Source organism: Staurois parvus, unplaced genomic scaffold, assembly GCF_062004578.1.
Source record: "Staurois parvus isolate SC_StPar_1 unplaced genomic scaffold, SC_StPar_1.0 ptg000005l, whole genome shotgun sequence".
Taxonomy (NCBI): Eukaryota; Metazoa; Chordata; class Amphibia; order Anura; family Ranidae; genus Staurois; species Staurois parvus.
Genome location: NW_028317801.1, coordinates 7565953 through 7589460, shown reverse-complemented (window position 1 = coordinate 7589460; position 23508 = coordinate 7565953). Strand labels below are relative to the sequence as shown.

The 23508-nt window shown below is 44.7% G+C and overlaps 1 protein-coding gene across 1 annotated transcript in view; it reads left to right on the top strand.

The window, feature by feature from the left end:
• Positions 1-783: 783 nt before the first annotated feature.
• The window catches only part of PTPRN2 (protein tyrosine phosphatase receptor type N2), a 1146107-nt gene continuing 1123382 nt past the window's right edge, over positions 784-23508 (top strand). Inside the window, exon 1 of the mRNA XM_089694046.1 lies at positions 784-1036. Coding sequence (XP_089550172.1) covers positions 949-1036 — 88 coding nt within the window. The 5' untranslated portion in view covers positions 784-948. The remainder of the gene's footprint in view (positions 1037-23508) is intronic.

The following is a 23508-nucleotide window of genomic DNA, read 5'->3' as shown; positions in this document are numbered from 1 at the left end:
CCTCCTCTATGATGCCCTCTCCACTCCTCCTCAATAACGCCCCCTCCTCTATGATGCCCTCTCCTCCTCTATAATGCCCCCTCCTCTCCTCCTCTATAATGCCCCCTCCTCTATGATGCCCCCTCCTCTCCTCCTCTATAATGCCCCCTCCTCTATGATGCCCTCTCCTCCTCTATAATGCCCCCTCCTCTATGATGCCCTCTCCTCCTCTATAATGCCCCCTCCTCTCCTCCTCTATAACGCCCCCTCCTCTATGATTCCCCCTCCTCTCCTCCTCTATAACGCCCCCTCCTCTATGATTCCCCCTCCTCTCCTCCTCTATAATGCCCCCTCCTCTATGATGCCCCCTCCTCTCCTCCTCTATAATGCCCCCTCCTCTCCTCCTCTATGATGCCAGACCAGAGGTGGCGCTGTGCCCCTGGCAGGCAGTAGTGATCTCCCCATAGAAGAGACAAGCCCTCTATATGTGGAATATACAGCGTAGGAGGGGATGGATCCCACTCTGGTCGGTATAACACCCCGATGACCCCCCTCCTCCCCCTATGATGTCAGAGCGGAGGTGGCCCGGTGACCCCATTGGTCAGTAGTGGTCTCCGTCCCATAGAGGAGATGAGAGGATATACAGGATGAACCCTCAGTGTGGGTATTGCTCCCCCTTCCGGTGAAGGATGTCCTCGCGGCCGCCTCCATTCATCAGCACCCGAGGACGGACAGCGCCATGCCTGAGGAGTCCCATTCATCTCCTCCAGGGGGCGGGCTCCGCTCCATGTGATCAGCGTTGGGGAGGCGTGTCCTGAGGGTGGGCGGGGCCGGTGCTGGTCGCTGTCCGGGGTGTTGAAGCTGTTCGGGGAGAGTAGGGATCGTGCAGTGCCCATCCCCCTGACACTTCTCCGGCCGTTCCCTCGTCCTTCTCCCGCACTCATGGACTGCTAGACCGATGGATTAACCATGCCGAGCTCGCCGTACATCGCTCTCCTCCTCCTCCTCCTCTCCGCCGCTTCCCATCATCAGGCTGCCAGTACGGACACCACATTCGGTGAGTGCGCTGTGCTGGCTGGGGGCACCCCACACCCGGACCTCTGCCCCGAGCCGGGGTCACATTGTGGGAGGAGCTCCGGGGAGAATGACAGGGGGGGTGGGGACATGGAGGGGCTACAATGTGACACTTCCTGTACAGGGGACACAATACACCCCACTCACCCCACACACACTGACTGCTACCCACCATGGGGCTACACCGCCTGGGACGTGTACCCTACACACTTCATGGGACCCCTCTTCTCTTACCATTCTCATTACTCATCATTCCTATCCTTCTAGAGGGGCTATTATTAGGATGTGTTACTGGTGCCTATTACTATTAGTATATATATATATATATATATATATATATATATATATATACATATTATTATTATTATTTATATATAATTAATATATTTTGCAATAATATTATCATCATTTTATTTTATATTATTTTTATTATCACTATTATTATTATCATCAGTAATAATACATTATTATTATTATTATATTATTTTGTTATAATGTTGTTAATATAACTACTACAAATGCTATATTTTATTATTATCAATTATATATATATATATATATATATATATATATATATATATAATTATTATTTGATTTGATATTATTATTATTATTGCTATTATTATTATTATTGTCATTGTCAATAATATTTTACTATATTATTTTATGATGGTATTATTATTATAATACATCTGGAGAGTCACACACGCACAAATAATTACTGTGCTTCTTTGAACTGACTGTTCCTTAATGTGTGGTATCCTTAATATAGACTGTTCTTCTTGACAGTCTTAACATGGAGAAACTACTAATATTAGTGTTCTAGAGGGCAATTTTTATTATTAATTTTATATTATTATTATTACCATTACTACTATCATCATTATGATACATCTGGAGGGTCACCTAGACAAATAATTCATGTGCTGCTTTGGACTGACTGTTCCTTAATGTGTTGCCTCATCAGTATAGATCAGTCTTCATGACAGTTTTAACATGAAGGAACCCTCAAAGTGATTAAAGTATTTTTTCTTAATACTGAATAAGCACCCACTTTCACTTTGTTTCTTGTAAATGAGCAATATGAGAAATGATAACAACTGCAAGAACAAGAAAGTTCTGCCATTAGCAGCTCATTAAAAAAGGAATGACATATTATCACTATAAATCCTACCTTTGGGTTGCCCCAGCACTGCAAGGGTTAAATGCTCATTTATGTCTAGGGGCCACAAAAAGCTGTTTTAATCTCCCAATCCTGCGCTCCCTTGGCAGCCGGCGCTCTCCTCTTTTCCTCTGTGCTCCAATGGTGAGTGGCTTCTCTGCTGTGGACTCTATATTCTTCAGATGACGTCAGAGGATCTGCGACCACCAGAGCATAGGGTAGAGGAAGCTGCGGGGATCAGTCTTACAGCCTGGAGGGAGACTGTTGAAGTGGAGGATCGGGTAAGTAAAAGTGCTCTTTGTGGCTCCCTAGACCTAAACAAGCACCGCAAGGGAATCAGCTTTATAATAACTTTCCGGTTTCATGGAACTCCTGTTAACAAATACTATATCTAGAATTCACTTTACATTGCTGGTCAGTGGCAAGAAAACTCCTTACTTTGGTGGTAAGTGGGAAGAATGTCCCTTGCATTGATGGTCAGTGGGAAGAATGTTTCCCACATGCTCCTTACATTGGTGGTCAGTGGGAAGAATGTCCCTTGCATTGATGGTCAGTGGGAAGAATGTTCCTTACATTAGTGGTCATTGAGAAGAATGCCCCCCTTACATTGGTGGTCAGTGGGAAGAATGTCCCTTGCATTGATGGTCAGTGGGAAGAATGTTCCTTACATTATTATTATTATACAGGATTTATGTAGCACCAACAGTTTGCGCAGCGCTTTACAATATAAGGGAGACAGTACAATTACAATACATTTCAGTACAGAAGGAATGTGAGGGCCCTGCTGGTGGAGCTTACAATCTAAAGCAAGGGGGAGATGATACAAAATGTGATAGCTGCGGGGGATGATCTGGTGGAGGTGATTCAAGTACAGTTCTTAGGTGGAGGTGGGATAGGCTTCCTTGAATAAGTGAGTTTTCAAAGATCGCCTAAAGGCAGACAGGGTGGGGGCTGACCGGACATACTGTGGTAGGGAGTTCCAGAGAATGGGAGAGGCTCTGGAGAAGTCCTGGAGGCGAGGAGGTGATGAGGGAGCTAGAGAGGAAGATATCTTTGGAGGAAAGTTCCTTACATTGGTGGTCATTGGGAAGAATGTTACTTATTGATTTATTTCAGGTACTTATATAGCGCCGTCAATTTACGCAGCGCTTTACATATATGTATTGTACATTCACAGCAGTCCCTAACCCTCAAGGGGCGTACAATCTAAGGTTCTTAACTCACATTCATACATACACATACTATGGACAATTTAGACAGGATCCAATTAACCTACCTGCATGTCTTTGGAGTGTGGGAGGAAACCGGAGTACTCGGAGGAAACCCACACAGGCACAGGGAGAACATGTAAACTCCAGGCAGGTGGTGACGTGGCTGGGATTCGCACCAACAACCCTAGTACTGCCAGGCGAAAGTGCTAACCACTAAGCCACTGTGCCGCCACGTTACATTGGTGGTCAGTGGGAAGAATGTTCCTTATATTGGTGGTCATTGGGAAGAATGCTCCTTACATTGGAGGTCATTGTGAAGAATGCTCGTTACTTTGGTGGTATTTGGGAAAAATGTTCCTTACATTGGTGGTCATTGGGAAGAATGTCCCCTTACATTAGTGGTCAGTAGGAAGAGTGCTCCTTACACTGTTGGTCAGTGGGAAGAATCCCCTCTTACAGATCACTAATATGATAATTTGTGTCTTTGGTGTCTTATCTGAGGAGCAGAAGTTGCTCACGGAACCTCAAGGAACCACAAGGAACCACTAGTAACCTCCAGAGGAACCCTGGAATTGCACTGAACATTGGCTGAGGAAGGCTGCTTTAAATATAGCACTAAATGGCAGGCAATAGGACAGTTCTGTTGAGTAGAAGAAAAATCCAAACCAAGATAGTGTTGATGTTTTCCATGTGATCTACTGGGAATACTGAGATGAATGGAGAGCCCAAGAAGATAAAAAAGACTAGAATTACAGAATAGAGATTACAGAATCCTATGTTATGTCAGTACTCTTGATGGATTTACTGTATACATTGGTTTCAGAAGAGTTACACAAGCTTCCTGAAAGTTGCTGCATGAATGTTCACTTGTACAAATTCATACTTTAAAACGTTGGACAAATCTCAGGAAAAAGGTAGCAAGCACGCCATTAAAATGACATCTGGCACATAACCGTTGAGTCTTTCTCTAGTTGTTGTCACAGGAGCTGGTGCCTACATAAAATCCTGACAGCTCCATGATTGGACGGACTGGCTCCTGAATTCTTTAACTAGTCCACATCTGGTGTAAAGTGGCCCAGTTGAGTTAAATCCTTACCACAGCAATATTTGAATGGAGTCTTTGTGTCCCACCATACAAAAGCATGCTGGCTAGGGCTTTGTAAAGATACTAATGTGAGAGTTACGGTAGCTCAAACAGCTTCACAGAGAAAGGAAATAATACATATTTTATAGCTGTTATTATATAATCCACATGTATGGCTAACCTATACAAATATCTGTGTGAGGCTTTCAATTAAACTGTGCTGGCTCTTCATGTAGGACCCACCGAAACTGTACAAATCTGTCAGTGTGGAAAAGGCATTAGATCAGCCACTAGGGTTTCATGGAATCCAAGGATTCCTCCGGAGGTTGCTAGAGGTTCCTGGCGCTGTGGCTGATTGATCACCATCTTATGGTGTCTCCATAGGTCCCGGGCAAACCCCACTTGGCAGAACCAACTGCATGACACCAGAGATCTTTTTACTTGTATGTATAGGTGGCATGCTTCCCATTGACTACCAATGTAAGGTGCATTCTTTGCACTGACCACCAATGTAAGGGAGGATTCTTCCCACTGACCACCAATGTAAGAGGAGCATTCTTCCCAATGACCACCAATTTAAGGGCAGGTTATTCAGACTGACCACTAATGTAAGGAACATTCTTCTCACTGACCACCAATGTAAGGAACTTTCTTCCCACTGACTACCAATTTAAGGAGATATTCTTCACACTACCACCAATGTAAGGAACATTCTTCCCACTGATCACCAATGTAAGGAACTTTTTTCCCACTGACCACCAATTTAAGGGGAGATTCTTCACACTGGCCACCAATGTAAAGTAACTTTCTTCCCAATGACCACCTGTTAGGAATGGACTGGCCAGCAATGGTGGGACTCACCTGCCTTTTGATCTGCAGTACCAGGGCTGGCCAGCGGGTGCTCCCAGCAATCAGAGACTCAACCTGTCAGCCAGCTAACACCTGGAACTGATGATACTGGGGTATTTAAGGGATGGCCAGACTTGCAGACTCTGCCTTGGTGTTGTGTTTGTCCTGGGCCCTGTATCTGTCCTGCATCCTGTTTCTGTTCCTTTGCTGACTTCTCCTGCTCTGATCCTGGCTTGTGACCCTGACCATCCCTCTGTCTGACCCTCTGTACTACGCTGCTTGCTACCTGTTCTGATCCCTGGCTTGTGACCCGGACCATCCCTCTGCCTGACCCTCTGTACTATGCTGCTTGCTACCTGCTGAACCTGGCCTGTGACCCCGACCATTCTCCGCTTGCTCCCCCTGTACCTACCTGCCCAATTGATATTGACCCGGCCTGCCTGATGACGCTTGCTTGTATATACTGTTATCTGTGGGTGGTTTGGTTTGGTTTGTTTGCACCGTATTATGTTTTAGTATTGCACTGCGTTTATGTTTGTACTGTTAGTGTTAATAAATTATATTGTTTATAACATATCTGAGGTCTGCGTTTCCCTGCTTCAGTCACACACCTCTGGTCATACCTGGGAGCCCTGACATTACACCAAGGCCAATCCTGACCAGAAGTGGCTGCACAGGGAAGCCATCTTGGCTTGTTGATGGGAAGGATGGATCTTGAGGAGGTTGAGTATTTATATCTGCTAGTGTTTGATGACAGGGTGTATGCTTATCAAACTCTGAAGGAGTATACCCGGGATGAATTGCTAGAATGTATACGGCTCGCTCATGTTCTAGTAGATCAGGGCACAGTGTTCTCTGAGGTGCAGCCATTGATTGAGGTTTGTGCAGAGTTGGTTTCATCTGGTTCCCCCGAATGCAGGGATGAATTTTTGCCACCATTTAGTGCAGACCAGGTAGAGTCCCTGGTGTGGTTATTAGAGGATGATGTGGGTTACTTTCTGGAGCGTTATTCCACATGTTCACCACAGACACTGAGAGATTGTATAAACGCAGTGCAGTCATTGACCAGACAGACTTTGTGTAAGCTCAGCTTGTTCAACCCCTACTGCAGACATGGACAGATTTGTTGCACCCAGCCTCAGTCAGCTTACAAAGACCCAGTCCTGCTTCTAACTCTACTCCTGTATTCCCACCAGCTCCTCCAGTTACAGCCCAGTATACTTGGCTATCTACCGCATGTCAGTACCCTGTTCCCACTCGCTGCACCTATCCTGCCTTTAACCCTGTAAAAAAGCCCTCTGTAGCAACTGCTCCCTCTCCTGTTCCATCCTCCAGTTCTTCTCTGTCTCCAGCTGCTCCATTCGTTTGCAGACCTGCGTTTACTTGCAGTGCTCCAGTAGTTAAAACCAGAAAAAAGCGAAAATTCTTTCCAACCAATACCATCCTGCCAGTATCCAAACCGGTGAGCCTGCCTTCCGTGGTTCAGACTGATGCCTCTACGCGGCCTGAAGCCTCTCCTCAGCCTGAAGCCTCTACGCGGCCTGAAGCCTCTACGCAGCCTGAAGCCTCTACGCGGCCTGAAGCCTCTACGCGGCCTGAAGCCTCTACTCGGCCTGATGCCTGTACTCGGCCTGATGCCTCTCTTCAGCCTGAAGCCTCTACTCGGCCTGATGCCTCTACTCGGCCTGAAGCCTCTACCCAGCATGATGAACTGATCCAGCCTGACGATCCTATTAGGCCAGTTGACTCGATGCCCGCTGTCGAGCCAGACAATCCGGTACCTGATGACCCGGTGCCCACTGTCGTGCCTGTTGACTCGGAGACCACTGCCTTGCCAGATGACGCGGTGCCCGCTGTCGAGCCAAATGACCTGATGCCTGGTGACCCGATGCCCGCTGTCCAGTCAGACGATCCAATGTCTGACCCAGTGCCCGCGGTCATACCAGTTGATTCGGAGCCCACTGCCTTGCCAGATGACGCGGTGCCCGCGGTCGAGGCAAATGACCTGATGCCTGGTGGCCCGCTGTCCAGCCAGACGATCCAATGTCTGACCCAGTGCCCGCGGTCATACCAGTTGACTCGGAGCCCACTGCCTTGCCAGATGACGCGGTGCCCGCTGTCGAGCCAAATGACCTGATGCCTGGTGACCCGATGCCCGCTGTCCAGCCAGACCATCCAATGTCTGACCCAGTGCCTGCGGTCATACCAGTTGACTCGGAGCCCACTGTCGTGCCTGGTGTCTCGGTGCCCGCCGCTCCGCCTGGGGGCCCGAGACCTGTGGCTCCGCTTGGGGGTCCAGCGCCCGCCGCCCCGCCTGGGGGCCTGAGACCTGTCGCTCCGCCTGGGGGTCCGGCACCTGCCACTCCGCTTGAGGGCCCGAGACCTGTCGCTCCTCCTGGGGGTCCGGCGCCCGCCGCTCCGCCTGAGGGCCCGAGACCTGTCGCTCCACCTGGGGGTCCGGCGCCCGCCGCTCCGCCTGAGGGCCCGAGACCTGTCGCTCCACCTGGGGGTCCGGCGCCCGCCGCTCCGCCTGAGGGCCCGAGACCTGTCGCTCCATCTGGGGGTCCGGCGCCCGCCGCTCCGCCTGAGGGCCCGAGACCTGTCGCTCCTCCTGGGGGTCCGGCGCCCGCCGCTCCGCCTGAGGGCCCGAGACCTGCTGCTCCGCCCGGGGGCCCGGTGCCTGTCGCCCCGCCCGGGGGCCCGGTGCCTGTCGCCCCGCCCGGGGGCCCGGAGCCTGTCGCCCCGCCCGGGGGCCCGGAGCCTGTCGCCCCGCCCGGGGGCCCGGAGCCTGCTGCCCCGCCCGGGGGCCCGGAGCCTGCTGCCCCGCCCGGGGGCCCGGAGCCTGCTGCCCCGCCCGGGGGCCCGGTGCCTGCTGCTCCGCCCGGGGGCCCGGTGCCTGTAGCCCCGCCCGGGGGCCCGGTGCCTGCTGCTCCGCCCGGGGGCCCGGTGCCTGCTGCTCCGCCCGGGGGCCCGCTGCCTGCTGCTTCGCCTGGTAATCCGATGTGCCTCTGCCCGGAGTCCTGCCCGATGTGCCTCTGCCCGGAGTCCTGCCCGATGTGCCTCTGCCCGGAGTCCTGCCCGATGTGCCTCTGCCCGGAGTCCTGCCCGATGTGCCTCTGCCCGGAGTCCTGCCCGATGTGCCTCTGCCCGGAGTCCTGCCCGATGTGCCTCTGCCCGGAGTCCTGCCCGATGTGCCTCTGCCCGGAGTCCTGCCCGATGTGCCTCTGCCCGGTGTGCCTCTGCCCGGTGTGCCTCTGCTCGATGTGCCGCTGCCCGGAGTCCAGCCCGGTGTGCCGCTGCCCGGAGTCCTGCCCGGTGTGCCAGTCTTTGATATCCCGCCAGTTGCCAGACCCGGGCGGTGGAACATTTTGCCCAGCTAGGACTGTTTGGAGCGTCCTGAGGCCGCTCCTTGAGGGGGGGGTACTGTTAGGAATGGACTGGCCAGCAATGGTGGGACTCACCTGCCTTTTGATCTGCAGTACCAGGGCTGGCCAGCGGGTGCTCCCAGCAATCAGAGACTCAACCTGTCAGCCAGCTAACACCTGGAACTGATGATACTGGGGTATTTAAGGGATGGCCAGACTTGCAGACTCTGCCTTGGTGTTGTGTTTGTCCTGGGCCCTGTATCTGTCCTGCATCCTGTTTCTGTTCCTTTGCTGACTTCTCCTGCTCTGATCCTGGCTTGTGACCCTGACCATCCCTCTGTCTGACCCTCTGTACTACGCTGCTTGCTACCTGTTCTGATCCCTGGCTTGTGACCCGGACCATCCCTCTGCCTGACCCTCTGTACTATGCTGCTTGCTACCTGCTGAACCTGGCCTGTGACCCCGACCATTCTCCGCTTGCTCCCCCTGTACCTACCTGCCCAATTGATATTGACCCGGCCTGCCTGACGACGCTTGCTTGTATATACTGTTATCTGTGGGTGGTTTGGTTTGGTTTGTTTGCACCGTATTATGTTTTAGTATTGCACTGCGTTTATGTTTGTACTGTTAGTGTTAATAAATTATATTGTTTATAACATATCTGAGGTCTGCGTTTCCCTGCTTCAGTCACACACCTCTGGTCATACCTGGGAGCCCTGACACCACCAATTTAAGGGGAGATTCTTTACACTGGCCACCAATGTAAAGAAACTTTCTTCCCAATGACCACCAATTTAAGGGGAGATTCTTCACACCCGCCACCAATGTAAGGAACATTCTTCCCACTGACCACCAATGTAAATTGGCCATTCTTCGCACTGACCGCTGATGCAAAGAGAATTTTCCCACAGACAACCAATATATTGGTTTTAGCAGGGGCTTCTTGAGACCTGGAAATTATTTCAAGGGTTTCACTAAGCTAAAAAGGTTTATAAAGGTTGTTGTAGCCAGTGTTGAAGGCAAGGCAATAGGACCAATCAGTTAGGCAGAAAGGAAATCAAACCTATAAAGTGCTGATGTATCCGACAGGATCTATATAGTGAAAGTGTATCTACACACAAGAACAAAACTGTATTATATTGCAGCTTATTAGTACTTAGTTGTGGTGTTTGCATTTGTTTAATTTTTTCAGGCTGAGTAAATTTTTTTGCAAGCACAAAAAATGACCTGCTACTCCTTATAGGAATAGAGGGTCCCAGTAACCTCTTGTGTACTTATTCATTTATTACAGGTGACTTAAAGCAGAACTTCACTGAAAAATGGAAGTTCTGCCCTTCCTCCTCCATTCCCCCTTCTACTTTTGGAACATTTTTTTTTTTTGGAGGGGGTACCTAATTTTGACAGGTACCCTCTCCTCACTTCCGCTGAAATTGCCTTGGTAATTCCAGCAGAAGTTGCATGCCCACCCTCCCTGCCCACAACATTCTGGGACACATCACAAATCCTAGTAGGCCTTGGGACCATTCACACAGCGCAGTGCAGCTCGTATATGTGGCGTGGGCAGCTGGCTGAAACTGGTCAACCCCTTAGAAGCTGAACTCCGGTAATGACACAAAAATCTACCCTTTCAATGGGGCCTCCCCTGCACTGTCAGAGGTTAAATCCTAGTTTAGTCTAGGGATGTTCTATCCTTGGCAGGTTCCAGCTCTCCAGGCTGTGGGGGGTCCCAGGGCATCATTATGTATGTGGAGAGAGCAAGCATGCGTCCATGGCTGATTGCACCTTGCAGTCCAGTTAGCAGCACTGGACTGGTTGCATAGATTGAGGTTAGCAGGGATCAGCATTACACCTTACCACCCCTAGACTGAACTATCATTTGACCCTTGCAGTGTGGGAGCCGCGGGGCACCACTACAAGGGTAAATTTTGTCTAATTCCAGTCCATGTTTAACTGAAATATCAAACATTGTTTTCAGCTTTCTCAGACATCTTCTGAGAATTACAAGACAACACCCCTTTATGTAATGCACATGAAGAGAGGAGGTGTTTGTAGTCCAATTCAGAAGAGCTGCCTAAGGTGACAATGCTGTCCCTCCATAGATACAAAGCAGTTAATGAGTGTTGCCACCTTAGGACAGAAAGTGTGTTACTGGCAAGGCCACCTGGTGAAAATAAAGGAGAAAAAAAGCCTAAAGAATACTAATACAGCCACCACATCCAAGAACTGGTAAGCTGCAATATATCACATTTTTTCAGGGGGGGGAGGGGTTTAGATACTCTTTGGTCCCCATGAAATTCTGGGTTCAGGGCATACATCACCGAAGGTATACGATCCTATACAAACCATTCAGTACAGCATCCAGCCAACACGTATTTCAGCCTGTAATAGATTTTGACAGAATGCTGCCAGCGGGGCTGGACCCTGCACCTGTGCCTCCTGGGTGCCTGAATACGCAGGGATTTGATGCTTACAGGCCAAACTAGTGTTGTCAAAATCAAATGAATTTGATTCCACTTTTGGATAAGTTCCAGCAAACAGTAATTCAGCGACTTTGAAACAATAAATGCCAGTTTGCTGAGCATGTAAGTAAATTGTTTAACATTGCTTAAATGGAGAGCACATCCATGTCTCCCCTATATATCTGTCCTTCAGTAGGTTCTGCAGTAGTTGGGGTCAGTTATTCGATGGTGGTGGATTTCTTCTGAATCATCAATGAACCCTGGTGGCCCAGTTTGTTACTTTCCTCCAGAATGCTTTCTGTCATTGCCTCTTTTGTTTTCTACAGCAGCTCTCTGTTCTACTTGAGGAATGATCTCTCGGAGATTCTAATTTTAAACGTGAAAAGAACTGCGCAGTGACAGTGCTAACGATTTGGTGACAGAGTGGTGATGTTAATGGAGATACACATATCCAGGCTTATTTTCATGCTAATCGTATTCCATCAATTGGATTTAAAGCTATGTTTATGTTGTAAGGCTACCAGCCAGGAGTAGGAAAGGATTAGTTGTGTGTGATATCATTATTTGCCATGGTAAGAATCGGTAGCATTACCTATTACAAGCTGGTGTTTATAATAGGGGTTGAGTAACATCCATATGTTTCAAGGGCTAACCTACATGTAATGCACAATACTGAATTCATGCTTCTGCCGCTGTTATAACTTTGTTAAAGTCTTTTTCTTGTTTTGTGTCACGGTGGTGCTAGATTTACAGTATTGTGTTTATTGGCTAACATATTGCAAAGAAAAGTGTCTATCTTAGGAACTTGCTTTGTCATGTTTAAGTAAAACAGTACAAGAATTTACTCAGAGGAGGCCACCATTTTTATTGGCAGGAAGAGCATTTATAATAATGGAGGCACTTATCAGACTTGAGACTGTAGAGACTTTGGTTTGTAGTGATTCGTAGTGTTTTTTTTTCACACTGTAATGTCAATGGTTTTTAATGAACTGATTTACTAAGTATGGGAGAGGTCCATAACATGGTAGCCGCATATGAGTATGGATAACAAACACACTTAAAATTATAGTTGAAAAATATGTCTATTTCCTGAGTGGGGAATACCTGCCCTTTACACACACTGATTTATGTGGCAATCTTATTCCAGGTATGAAGGATGATTGGGAGATCAAGGGGGGGCTAGAATGGCAAGTTTGGCAGTCGGCAGTATTGAAAGTGGAGTTTCAGTTGACAATGAGTATGTTTATGCACTATATTGCCAAAAGTATTGGGACACCCCTCCAAATCATTGGATTCAGGTGTTCCAAACACCTCCATGGCCACAGGTATATAAAATCAAGCACCTAGGCACAAACATTTGTGAAAGAATGGGTCATTCTCAGGAGCTTAGTGAATTCCAGCGTGGTACCGTGATAGGTTGCCACCTGTGCAATAAGTCCATTGGTGAAATTTCCTTGCTACTAAATATTCCACGGTCAACTGTTAGTGGTGTTATAACAAAGTGGAAGAAACTGGGAACATCATCATCTCAACTACGAAGTGGTAGGCAATGTAAAATGACAGAGCGGGGTTAGCTCATGCTGAAGTGCACAGTGTGCAGAAGTCATTATCTGCAGAGTCAATAGCCAAAGATCTCCAAACTTTGTGTGTCCTTCAGATTAGCACAACAACAGTGCGTAGAGAGCTTCATGGAATGGGTTTTTATGGCTGAGCAACTGCATCCAAGCCTAACAACACCAAGTGCATTGCAAATTGTAGGATGCAGTGGTGTAAAGCACGTGGCCACTGAACTCTAGAGCTGTCGAGACATGTTCTCTGGAGTGATGAATCACGCTTTTCTGTCTGGCAATCAGATGGACGTCTCTGGGTTTGCCAGGAGCACGATACTTGTCTGACTGTATTGTGCCAAGTGTTAAGTTTGGTGGAGGGGGGATTATGGTGTGGGCATGTTTTTCAGGTGTTGAGCTTGGCTCCTTAGTTCCAGTGAAGTGAACTTTTAAGGTGTCAGCTTACCAAGACATTGTGTACAATTTCTTGCTCCCAACTTTGTGGGAACAGTTTGAGGATGGCCCCCGTCCTGTTCCAACATGACTGCGCACCAGTGCACAAAGCAAGGTCCATAAAGAAATGGATGAGTGAGTTTGGGGTGGAGGAACTTGACTGGCCTGCACAGAGTCCTGACCTAAACCCAATAGAACACCTTTGGGATGAATTAGAGCGGAGACTGCGAGCCAGGCCTTCTCATCCAACATCAGTGCCTGAACTCACAAATGCACTTCTGGAAGAATGGTCAAACATTCCCATAGACACACTCCTAAACAGCTTTCCCGGAAGAGTTGAAGCTTTTATAGCTGCAAAGGGTGAACCAACTCAATATTGAACCCTACGGACTAAAACTTGGATAACATTAAAGTTCATGTGCGTTTAAAGGCAGGCATCCCAATACTTTTGGCAATATAGTGTATATGCGGTAGGGTAAAATTTAGCATTGCAGTAGTATATATTGTACATTGGTTCCATCATGTCAGGTAGGAAAAGTTAGGGCTTATTGCTATAGAAGGCTGAGGTTGTGGAACATATTTATGTATATTTGCAAGCTGAATTAATGTCTTATCAATGAATGTCACAAACCTGTTCATAGCAAGAGTATCCTCCTATCTGAAGGAAGTGCTTGGGGGGGATTCACTATTGAGTCATGGGCATTATGAGTATAGACTACTATACCTCTCAAGAACACACAGAAACACAGAAGCATTCCTTTCCTGATATAAATGAAAATCTGTATAGAACTTTGTGTTTCTTCTAAACATTGCAATAACTTTTCAAAAGGTCAGTCTTATCCTTTCCAATGACATGTAACATGCGATAATTACTGAATTACTGATGTAATTTATCAGTACAGTTTTTACAGACATGGTCAGTGACAGTGTATTTTTTTTTTAATTATATCTTTATTAAAATTTTTTTTATACAAATCCATACTAAACCAGTAACATACAGTATAAAAATCCATATTTAATTTCCATCCCCTTCCCCATGTTTACCCCCCCGCCCCCTCCTCCCTCCCCACCCCCCTCCCTGTATCTTCTTGGTCCTATCCTTTACTTCTTGTTTTTCTTTTATTAATATCTCTCACTTTTTACCCCTCTCTTTCTTTATGCTCTGTCTTCCTTTCGTTTCCAAATTTTTGTTTGTTTTCCTATTTTTCCCTTATACTCCAGCCACTTCTAAAAATCTCCTTGTTTTTTTTCAATTATACCATCCCTCCCAGGTCTTCTTGAATTTTTCCATTTTATCTTAATCTATATGATACAATTCTTCCATTCTAGATGTATATTCCACCCTGTCCATCAATCTTTTATTTTTGGGGGTTCTAATGTTTGCCAATATTTAGGAATCAGGCCTTTGGCTGCATTTAAAAGGTGAAACAAAATTGAATTTTTATATTGCTTCACCGAAAGCTCTGATTTATAAAATAGGCAAGCCCACTGGTCCATTGGTATATTAATCTTCTGGATCTCTTGTATATTTTGCATTATCTCCCTCCAAAACTCTTGTATTTTGGGACAGTCCCTCCAGATATGTGCCATTGTGCCCATACTCCCACATCCTCTCCAGCACTGAGATGAAACTTCTGGCCTTAATTTATGCATCACGTTGGGTGTAATATACCATCTTACTAGGCACTTATAATTCATTTCAACTATATTCATATTCACCGCTCCATGTGTTAAACTAAACATTTAATTTTTTTGTTGCTCATTCAATTTTGTTCCATGTTCCACTTCCCACTTCTCAAAAAATTTAGGGGATGTTCATCCCTCTATTTCAGTAAGTATTCTATATATCCTTGAGGTACTATGTTTTTGTATTCCATTTATACTCAGCAATTGCTCAAATGGATACATTTCATCCTCATTCCTTAGTGGTTGTGGAAGCTTTGCAACAAAATGTCTTATTTGACAGTATCGCAACTTATTCAGCGAGGAAAATATTTCCTTTTTACTCTTCAACTTGTGTGACAAATATAATACTCCTCTATCCACAATATCTTTTAAACGTGCATTGTAATCCAATATCCATTTCCCTGAAATATTGTCATTTCCGGGCAGGAAAAACCTAGTTCCCGCCAACGGGATTGACAGTGAATTAAATTTCCTTTCCTTCTGCTTGTGTATTTCATCCCAAATCCTAAATACATTCTGTGTCAAAGTGCTTGTGTCATCATCCAAGTGCGAAATTCCTGTGGTATCCAAATAAACTTTTCTAATGGTGCCTTACTAAGTGCGCCTTCCATTCTTACCCAACTTTTCCCCTTTATATTGTGTATCCATTCCACAATTCATGATAAAAGCACCAAATTATAATACCTCCTAAAATCTGGCATATTTAATCCCCCTTTTTTTTATTACAGCACAAAACTTCATACTTAACTCTTGGTTTTTTGTTAGTCCACACATATCTAAGTATAATTTTTTAAAGAACCCTGAAGAAAGACCCAGGAAGGTATATTGGAATCATATTAAATTTATATAACACTTTTGGTACTATGATCATCTTAACTATGTTTATCCGACCTATCCAAGACAGTTTTCCTGTAGATATTTTCCTCAGTTCATCTTTTATCTCATTTATTAGTGGGATATAATTTGCCTGATACAGATTTTTTTTGTTTGCGATGTTAATTTTATTCCCAAGGACTTTAATTCTTTTTCTCTCCATTTAAATGGGAGGTCTTTTTGTAAAATTTGTTTCTCAGCCTTTGGAACGTTTATATTTAATATCTCACTTTTTGAGGGGTTAATTTTCAATTTAGCTCCCCATATTCTTTCAATTTTTTCATTAGGTTCGGTAATGTTAATCTGGGATTTTTAATATAAAACAGCATATCATCTGCATATGCTGCCACTTTATGTTCAACATCCCCTGTCCACATTCCCCTAAAAATCTACACTATTTCTAACAGTTGCTAATAGCAGTTCCATGGAGATAACAAACAGAAACGGGGACGGGGGACATCCCTGTCTTGTGCCGTTATACATCTTAAAAATTTTTTGATAATGAACCGTTTACCTTCACTGCAGCTGAGGGGTCTCTATATAACTCTTTAATCCACTGTATCGTTCTAGGTCCGATTCCTAGTGTTCTCAGCATATCGAACATAAATCCCCAGTCAACTCTATCAAAAGCCTTTTCAGCATCTACTGCCAGAATAATTCCCAGTGCCTCTCCTCTTTCATTCTTTTGTAGGATAAGCAATGTTCTTAAACCATTATCCTTTCCCTCTTTACCCGGAATAAATCCCACTTGGTCTAAGTGTAACCAGTCAGACATCAACACTTTCATCCTGGTGGCTAGCACCTTTGCATATAATGTTTTATCAGTATTCAGCAACGATATGGGTCTATAACTGGAACACTGAGACCAATCTTTCCCCTCCTGGGGTATTACTGTTGTATATGCCTGTAACGATTCCTCTCTCATCTTTGTCTCCTCTCTTAGTATGTTCATATATAAACATAGTTTAGGGACTAGATTTTATTTATACTTCTTATAGTATCTTACAGTAAACCCATCAGATCTGGGACTCCTTCCTACAGCTGTACTTTTTAATGCTAAGTTGACTTCTTCTATTAATATTGGATTATGCAAAGCTGCCAGTCTAGTTTATCTAATATAGGTAAACCGGCTTCGTTTAGATAAGTCTGCCTCCTTTTCTTCCTCTCGTCCTCAGAGTCTGGTTCTTCCCTTCTACTCCATATAAACCGCTATAGTACCTCTGGAATGTATTAGCGATATCAGTGGTTGAATATACCATTTCACCTTTTTCATTTTTTATTTTATCTATAAAATTTCTTAATTTATTTTCTTTCAACTTCTTCATCAGATATTTCCCTGGATTATTCCCCCATCAGTATCTTTCCTTCTAAACCCCATTAAAAATCTTTCTTGTTTCTTGTTTCTTGTTCCAGAGATTCCTTCAACTCTCAAAGTGAACACATTTTTTGAACAAGAGGACCTACCCTCTTTTCCCTTCTTCCCATCCCCCCTAATCCCCTCCCCCCAGAAACCCCCCTGACCTATTTTTGGTCCTTGAATCGACTGTGGCCCGCAGCCACAGTTTATTCCTTCATGACAGTGTAGTCTGGCGTCACATATTTTGAATGTGCAGTTGATTATTAAACTTTTACATTTAGCTTGCCTTAAAGTGTTACTAAACCAAGGACCCTGCATTAACTATATCTGGTCTCTCGCAGTACACAGAACATGGATATGTAATTATTGCAGTAAATATAAACTGCTAAATACCTTTTCTCATAAGCAGTTAGAGCAGTCTTATGACTTCTATCAGTGTGCAGCCAAGCACTGGTTAAAGGTTGTAGGAGTTTTCATTCTGCTGTAGCAGAATGACATAATGTGTGGAGACACTCTGCACATGATCAGTTTGGTGTGTATTGCTAGAGAGGTTTTTTCTTGGGAGAGTGCATGTGATCAGCACATGCACTCTCCCAAGAAAAAACCTCTCTAGCAATACACACCAAACTGATCATGTGCAGAGTGTCTCCACACATTATGTCTTATCAGTAGATAAGAGGGGGACACTGGAAGAAGGGAAGGATCAGAGAAGTCATGAACAAACAGCTTTTTTACACAATGCAGGGGATTAACCCCTTAAGATCCACGATGAGTATAACTAGCATGCTTTACTGCATATACAGACTGATTTTACTGTTGTGGGTTTAGTAACACTGTAAATACAGAAAAAGCACCCAATGCTGATTCAACTTAAAAAAAAATACTTTTAGGTAGAATTGGCTATAACACACATTCTTTTTTTTTATCGAGCAGTAAAAAGGGCTGAGTTGATGTATTAGAATAAAGCTAAAGCCCCCAATGTACAAATTGCCCAGTGGCACAACAATTTATTAGTATAGTTTGTGAGCTTCTTTTTTCCTTTTACCACAAGCATTGCTTTATATGTTTAATAAATTGTCAGAAGAGTGAAGAAAAACACTACAAAACCACAACCATGCATTTCCTGAACCCCATCCCATCCCTGTATCCCCAATTATTCCCAAAAAATTCTAAATATAGACTTCAGGTATGTGTTTGGTAGACATTAGATAGTATCAGGACAGTAAGTGAGTGCTTGAATAGACAACAAAGAGGAAAAGATAAGGCAGGTTTCACCTTACAATAAAAATTATAATGTATTATCTGAGAGATAATAGCCACAAATGATGTTCAGTGGCTGGACAATATATAAGCAGCTTGGTTGGGCCGCTAAGTAAGAGAGAGAGATAAGGCAGATTATATTTTAAAATAGAAATTAGAGTATTATTTGAGAGCCAACAGCCACAAATATTATATAATGGCTGCACAGTGCAGCTCCAGATGACAGCAGTATCTTATTATTACAGAACATATCCAGTTGAATGTGACTAACTACTACTAAATATACCATGTCCTGGATAATTGAAAACCTTTACAGGCATAGTCATAGTTTGGAGATAATATGAATGTCTGAAAAGAAAGTGGTACCTGCATATGGTAGCGGAACTATTACTAGTAAATATTGGGAGCAGGGTAAATGGGGTTGAGAGCTCTCTATATAAATAAGGATGGGGGGGAGGTATAGGGGAAGTGGAGAAGGAGGTGGGGTGTATGGTGTAGGAAAAGAAAGAGTAAAGTAATACATAGATGATGCAATTTTCTTTCCTTCCACCACCAGGGGAATATCTCCTGCATCGCTGTTGTTTTCAGCCTGTGAGTGGAGGGTGCAGGGAGCTTTCCTGGCCGGTACAATACAATTATTACTGCTAGTTGCTATAGCAGCAAGAACTAATCGCAGGTAGAAAATCTGATGGGCTGGTTGTACCAACTTGGCTACAATCAGTATGCCTACACATGGATCAAAATTTGTCTGATCCCTGCTGAACCAGCCAAATTTCGATCCATATATGGCCAGCTTAAAAAAGAAAAAAAAGGGATGGGGGAACTTGGGGATAGGGAGAAGAGGAGACAGGGAAGGGGAAAGGGGAAAAAACAGGGATGGCTAGACCAAAAAAATTAAATCCTGTGGACACACTCTCCCCTATAGTCTTGGTTAAAGCCACTAAGGAGAAATTTAGAACTCCAGACAAGCAGGAACTTGTTCATTTTGTCTTGTCATTTATGCCTCAGTTTTCTTTTACAGTATAACTGTGTTGATTCCCTTTTAGTTTCAGTTAAGGAGAAGGTAGATGATGTCCTGGCTTTCGCAATTGTTTGGTTGGCTGCTGTTACTACATGCAGGAGGAGTTTGAAGCTATTTTTTGTAAGACCTGAGACCTAGGGGTAGAGCATGTTGGACCATAAAAGGGATCAGGGAGTCTAAAAGCAACTGGAATTAGCCAGAATTGTCCTACTGTAGGACATGTCCACCAAATGTGAAAAAAGGTTTCTACCCAGCCGCACTCTTGAAACATAGTGGTTGATAGCCAGGTACGCAGTGGGCAATTCTGGAGGGCACTAAGTACCAACATGTCAAAACTTTATAGTTGGTTTCTACTACCAACACATTATGAGAACAGGATTTAGTTCTTTCTCAGATCTGAGACTAATCTTGTTCATCCAAGTCCAGGCCTAGATCTCGGGTCCATTTCTGTACATATGAAGGGAGTTGTTGCAAGGGACAGGATAGAAGTGAAAGTTGGGATACCATCCCCGATGCGTGAGGGTCAGAGTCACATGTATGTTCAAAGAAAGTGAGTGTCATATGATCTTCTGGTTTGCAGACACTTGAAAAAGTGTTTTTATTGATGGTAGCAAAAAAGACTTCACTGCTGGAGAGTTCATTTTCTTGTTGTAGTGTCTAGAAAAGTTTGACTGCATCTTTGGATAATAGGTGTCTAATTTGAGTGAGGCCTCTAAGGAACCTTTCTGTGAAGAACACAAGAGATTGGAACCCCGGTGAAAAGCAGGATTGTGGAAAAATTACATTAGAGGTTTACTTGGAGATTGGATATTTGCGAATTATTTAACTGCTCCAGATCTGAAGCGTAAGGAATGTCTATTTTCCTTTCTTGAAGCAAAGGTCATTTACTTATATATATATGTCTTAAAGGCCAACTCCACCAAGTACTTTTTGCAGGAAGTTGTGGAAAGAGATAGCAGCAGATAGGCAGCACTGAGGCGAACTGTTTAATTCTATGACCCTGCTATTATTGTTCAAGAAGTTTCAAGTCTACTTCTGGAAACTCATCATAATGAACCTGTGATCAAGCTATGGACATTCTGGTGTTTACAGTATATATTTCTAACAACCAGTAAAATAGGTTTCAAGTGATACTAAAGCTAAAAATGCATTAAGGTAAAAAAAATGTTTTATATTTCTTTGTCCTCCCCCATCCTTGTGGAAGAAAGAGGAGAAGAAATCCTGCGCTATGCACAGATGCATTTCTTCTCCCGTCTTCCTCTTCACACAGGACTCGAGCCAATGGTTCCTGCTGCTGTCAGTCAATTGCAGTGAGGAGGAAGTGGGCTAAGCCCCGCTGTGTGAGTCTGTGAAGCGTGGCTGCAAATACACACAGCTCAGGAGCGAGCAGACACTGTGTGCTTGCATAGCAAATTACTTGCTATGGGGACACACTAAGAAGGGGAGGAGCCAAGATCACTGGCAGTGGACCTGAGAAGAGGAGGACCGGGGCTGCTCTGTGCAATACCACTGCACAGGGCAGGTGAGTATACCATGTTTGTTATTTTAATGAAAGAAAAAAATTAGCCTTTAGCAATAATTTAAATCAAATCCTCAGTGATCCAGTAGTTGCATGTACTGTGGATAAACTCATCCTCAGAGTTCACAGCTTGATAGATAATGTCACTTGAGTTGTCTCAGCAACTCAGCTCAAGCTCACCTACTCCCCCCTTTGAGCTGTCCAGCCTTCTAATATTTTTTGTAAACACAAAGCAGGAAGAGGGGAACGGGGTGAGCTGAGCTGATGAGAAAAGTACTTGGGCAACTTTGGTGCCTTTGTTTTTAACTTTGAAGATAAACCACTCAACTGTGCCTACAACTACAGAGGTAAGTGAAGACTTGATTAGACGTGTTCTCCAGATCAGTCAGCCTCCTGTCTGACTGATCTGAGGAAAGTAAAACTGGATATTTGAAATTAAAGTATTTGGACCTTTGCTATTTCCTGAATCTAAACCTGATACAAACAGTGTTTTCTTCTTAGATAAAATAGTATTTTTGACCAAAATTACTATTTGCGGGTATTGAAGGATCCTTAGTAAAACCAAATCTTTCAGTGGCTGGAGTTTCCAACTGCTATCTCTTGACTACAGATAGTCTAAAGCTGGCCATACACTATACAAATTTTGGTCAGTGGGTGGCCCTGTTGACCAACCCCCCGCCAACATCCTCAGAAAAATCAAAAGAGTCAGACAGAAAATTGTCAGCCGAATAGAGGCTGTACTCAGTCAGATGCAGCCGCTGTTCAGGTGTTTTGATGGCAACAGCAGGAGGAATCTGTAAGATTTTTTCTGTTCAGCTGAATGAAAAAAAATCTATCGGTGTATGGCCAGCTTCACAATCTAGAAAGGGGGTGGGGAGACGGCTGTGTGCTCATTGCTACTTGTAATTTTGAGTGTGCTTGTTATTCTCTCGACGCTCTTGGATTTGGTCAGCTGCTGTCACTATGGAAATGTCTGAGTTGCGAGATGCTTTGTCTGTCCAAACCTAATTAAATGTAGCAGAAACCCCTAAGCAGGTGGGGAAGAAGGAGGAAGGTAATGATACGCATTATGTAAACTGATTAGAAGTCGTGATGTTTTTCTTTTCTGACTCTAATGCGTGACTTTATTGATATGTGGAGAGGTTTTCAAAACTAAGTTCTCAGGTTTTCAGATACTACTGCAAAATCAGGAAATTGGATTATGATGGGATCTTGTGTGCTTCTATATTCATCATATGCTTCCGTCAATATGTATATCAGGTTTAGACCATCCGGCAGGTATCCAGACATTTAATTGGTTCTTCTGGCACCTTGATGGGGGCAGGTATAATGATGAGGGGGGTCAGGCTATATTTTTACCACATTTACAAAATATATAATAGTGCTCTGAGTACTTAAAGTGGACCTTATGTTAAAATTTACATAACATGTAAGTCAGAAAGGCATGTGCTCTACTGATTCCTGAGTACCTTAGGAGCTGGCCAGAGGAATCGTAGCGCAAGTATAGAGCATATTCTTTTACAGGTTTGGCTACCTTTAGTGTAGTGACAGGGTTACTTCAAAGTATATCTGTTTAATAAAAATATGGAGGTTCCCATTGCTGACCTCTTTAAAAGACAGTTGTCTATCTTTGGGTGGCTCCATTATTTCCGAGTCACAGAAGCATGCAGGAAATGAAAGTCAGAGAGGTGTCAAGATCTATTATTTTTGCAATTTTCCCAGACCAATGTCTTGAGGTATTGAAACCATCAAACTAGCATGACAGCCAGGATACTTGCATTTTCAGAAGGGAGGGTTAAATTCCTCATGAGACTGTCACTTTGCCCATTCCATCTCACTCGCTGCTTCCCTGTGGCTCCATTGCAAAATACCCATTGCATCCAGGAATGGGGGAACATGTGACCTCCCAGGATGCTGCACTCAAGTCCGATTTGTCAATTGCCAGGCCCAAACACTGTCACGCGTGGAGGTCATCAAGCCCTTACTATATAGAGTATGATACAGCTTCCACAGGGTTGACTCCCAGCTCTGATGGAGGAATGAAGCAGCAGTGAAGTGCAGTAGAATTGAATATAAATGGATCGGGGTGGATTGTCCAAAGTCTCCAACACCTTTACTTGAAAGGTCAGAGACAGATGTGTCTTTAGGCAGAATTGAAAATATGCACTTAACTCCACTGTGTGTGGTTGAGCTGAACTTAGACAGCAAGAAAAATGAAGGAAACGTTGTGGTCTCAGTTTGTGGTGGGATCACTCTTTCTAATCCAAATATAGAGAAAATATTATGTAAAAACAAAGAAAGAAGGTGCCCCTAAGACTACACCACTGGTTGCAAGGGCTTGTCACCTACCAGTTGTTTTATTAAATTGATATGTGCTGTTGAATAAAACACATTATACTCACCTAGGTGGATGCAGCACCGACTCAATGTGGCACCTGCCCCCCCCCCCCCCCCCAACGGCTCTGCACAGAGAACTGAGCGATCAAAGACCGCAATCACTCAATACTCTCCTCCGCTCTGAGCAGAGAGTTGTGACTGTCAGTCTGGATTTCTGCTTTGCCCATCACTGGAGCGCTGAGCTGTGGAGGGGTTGGGAGGGTCTGGCTCAG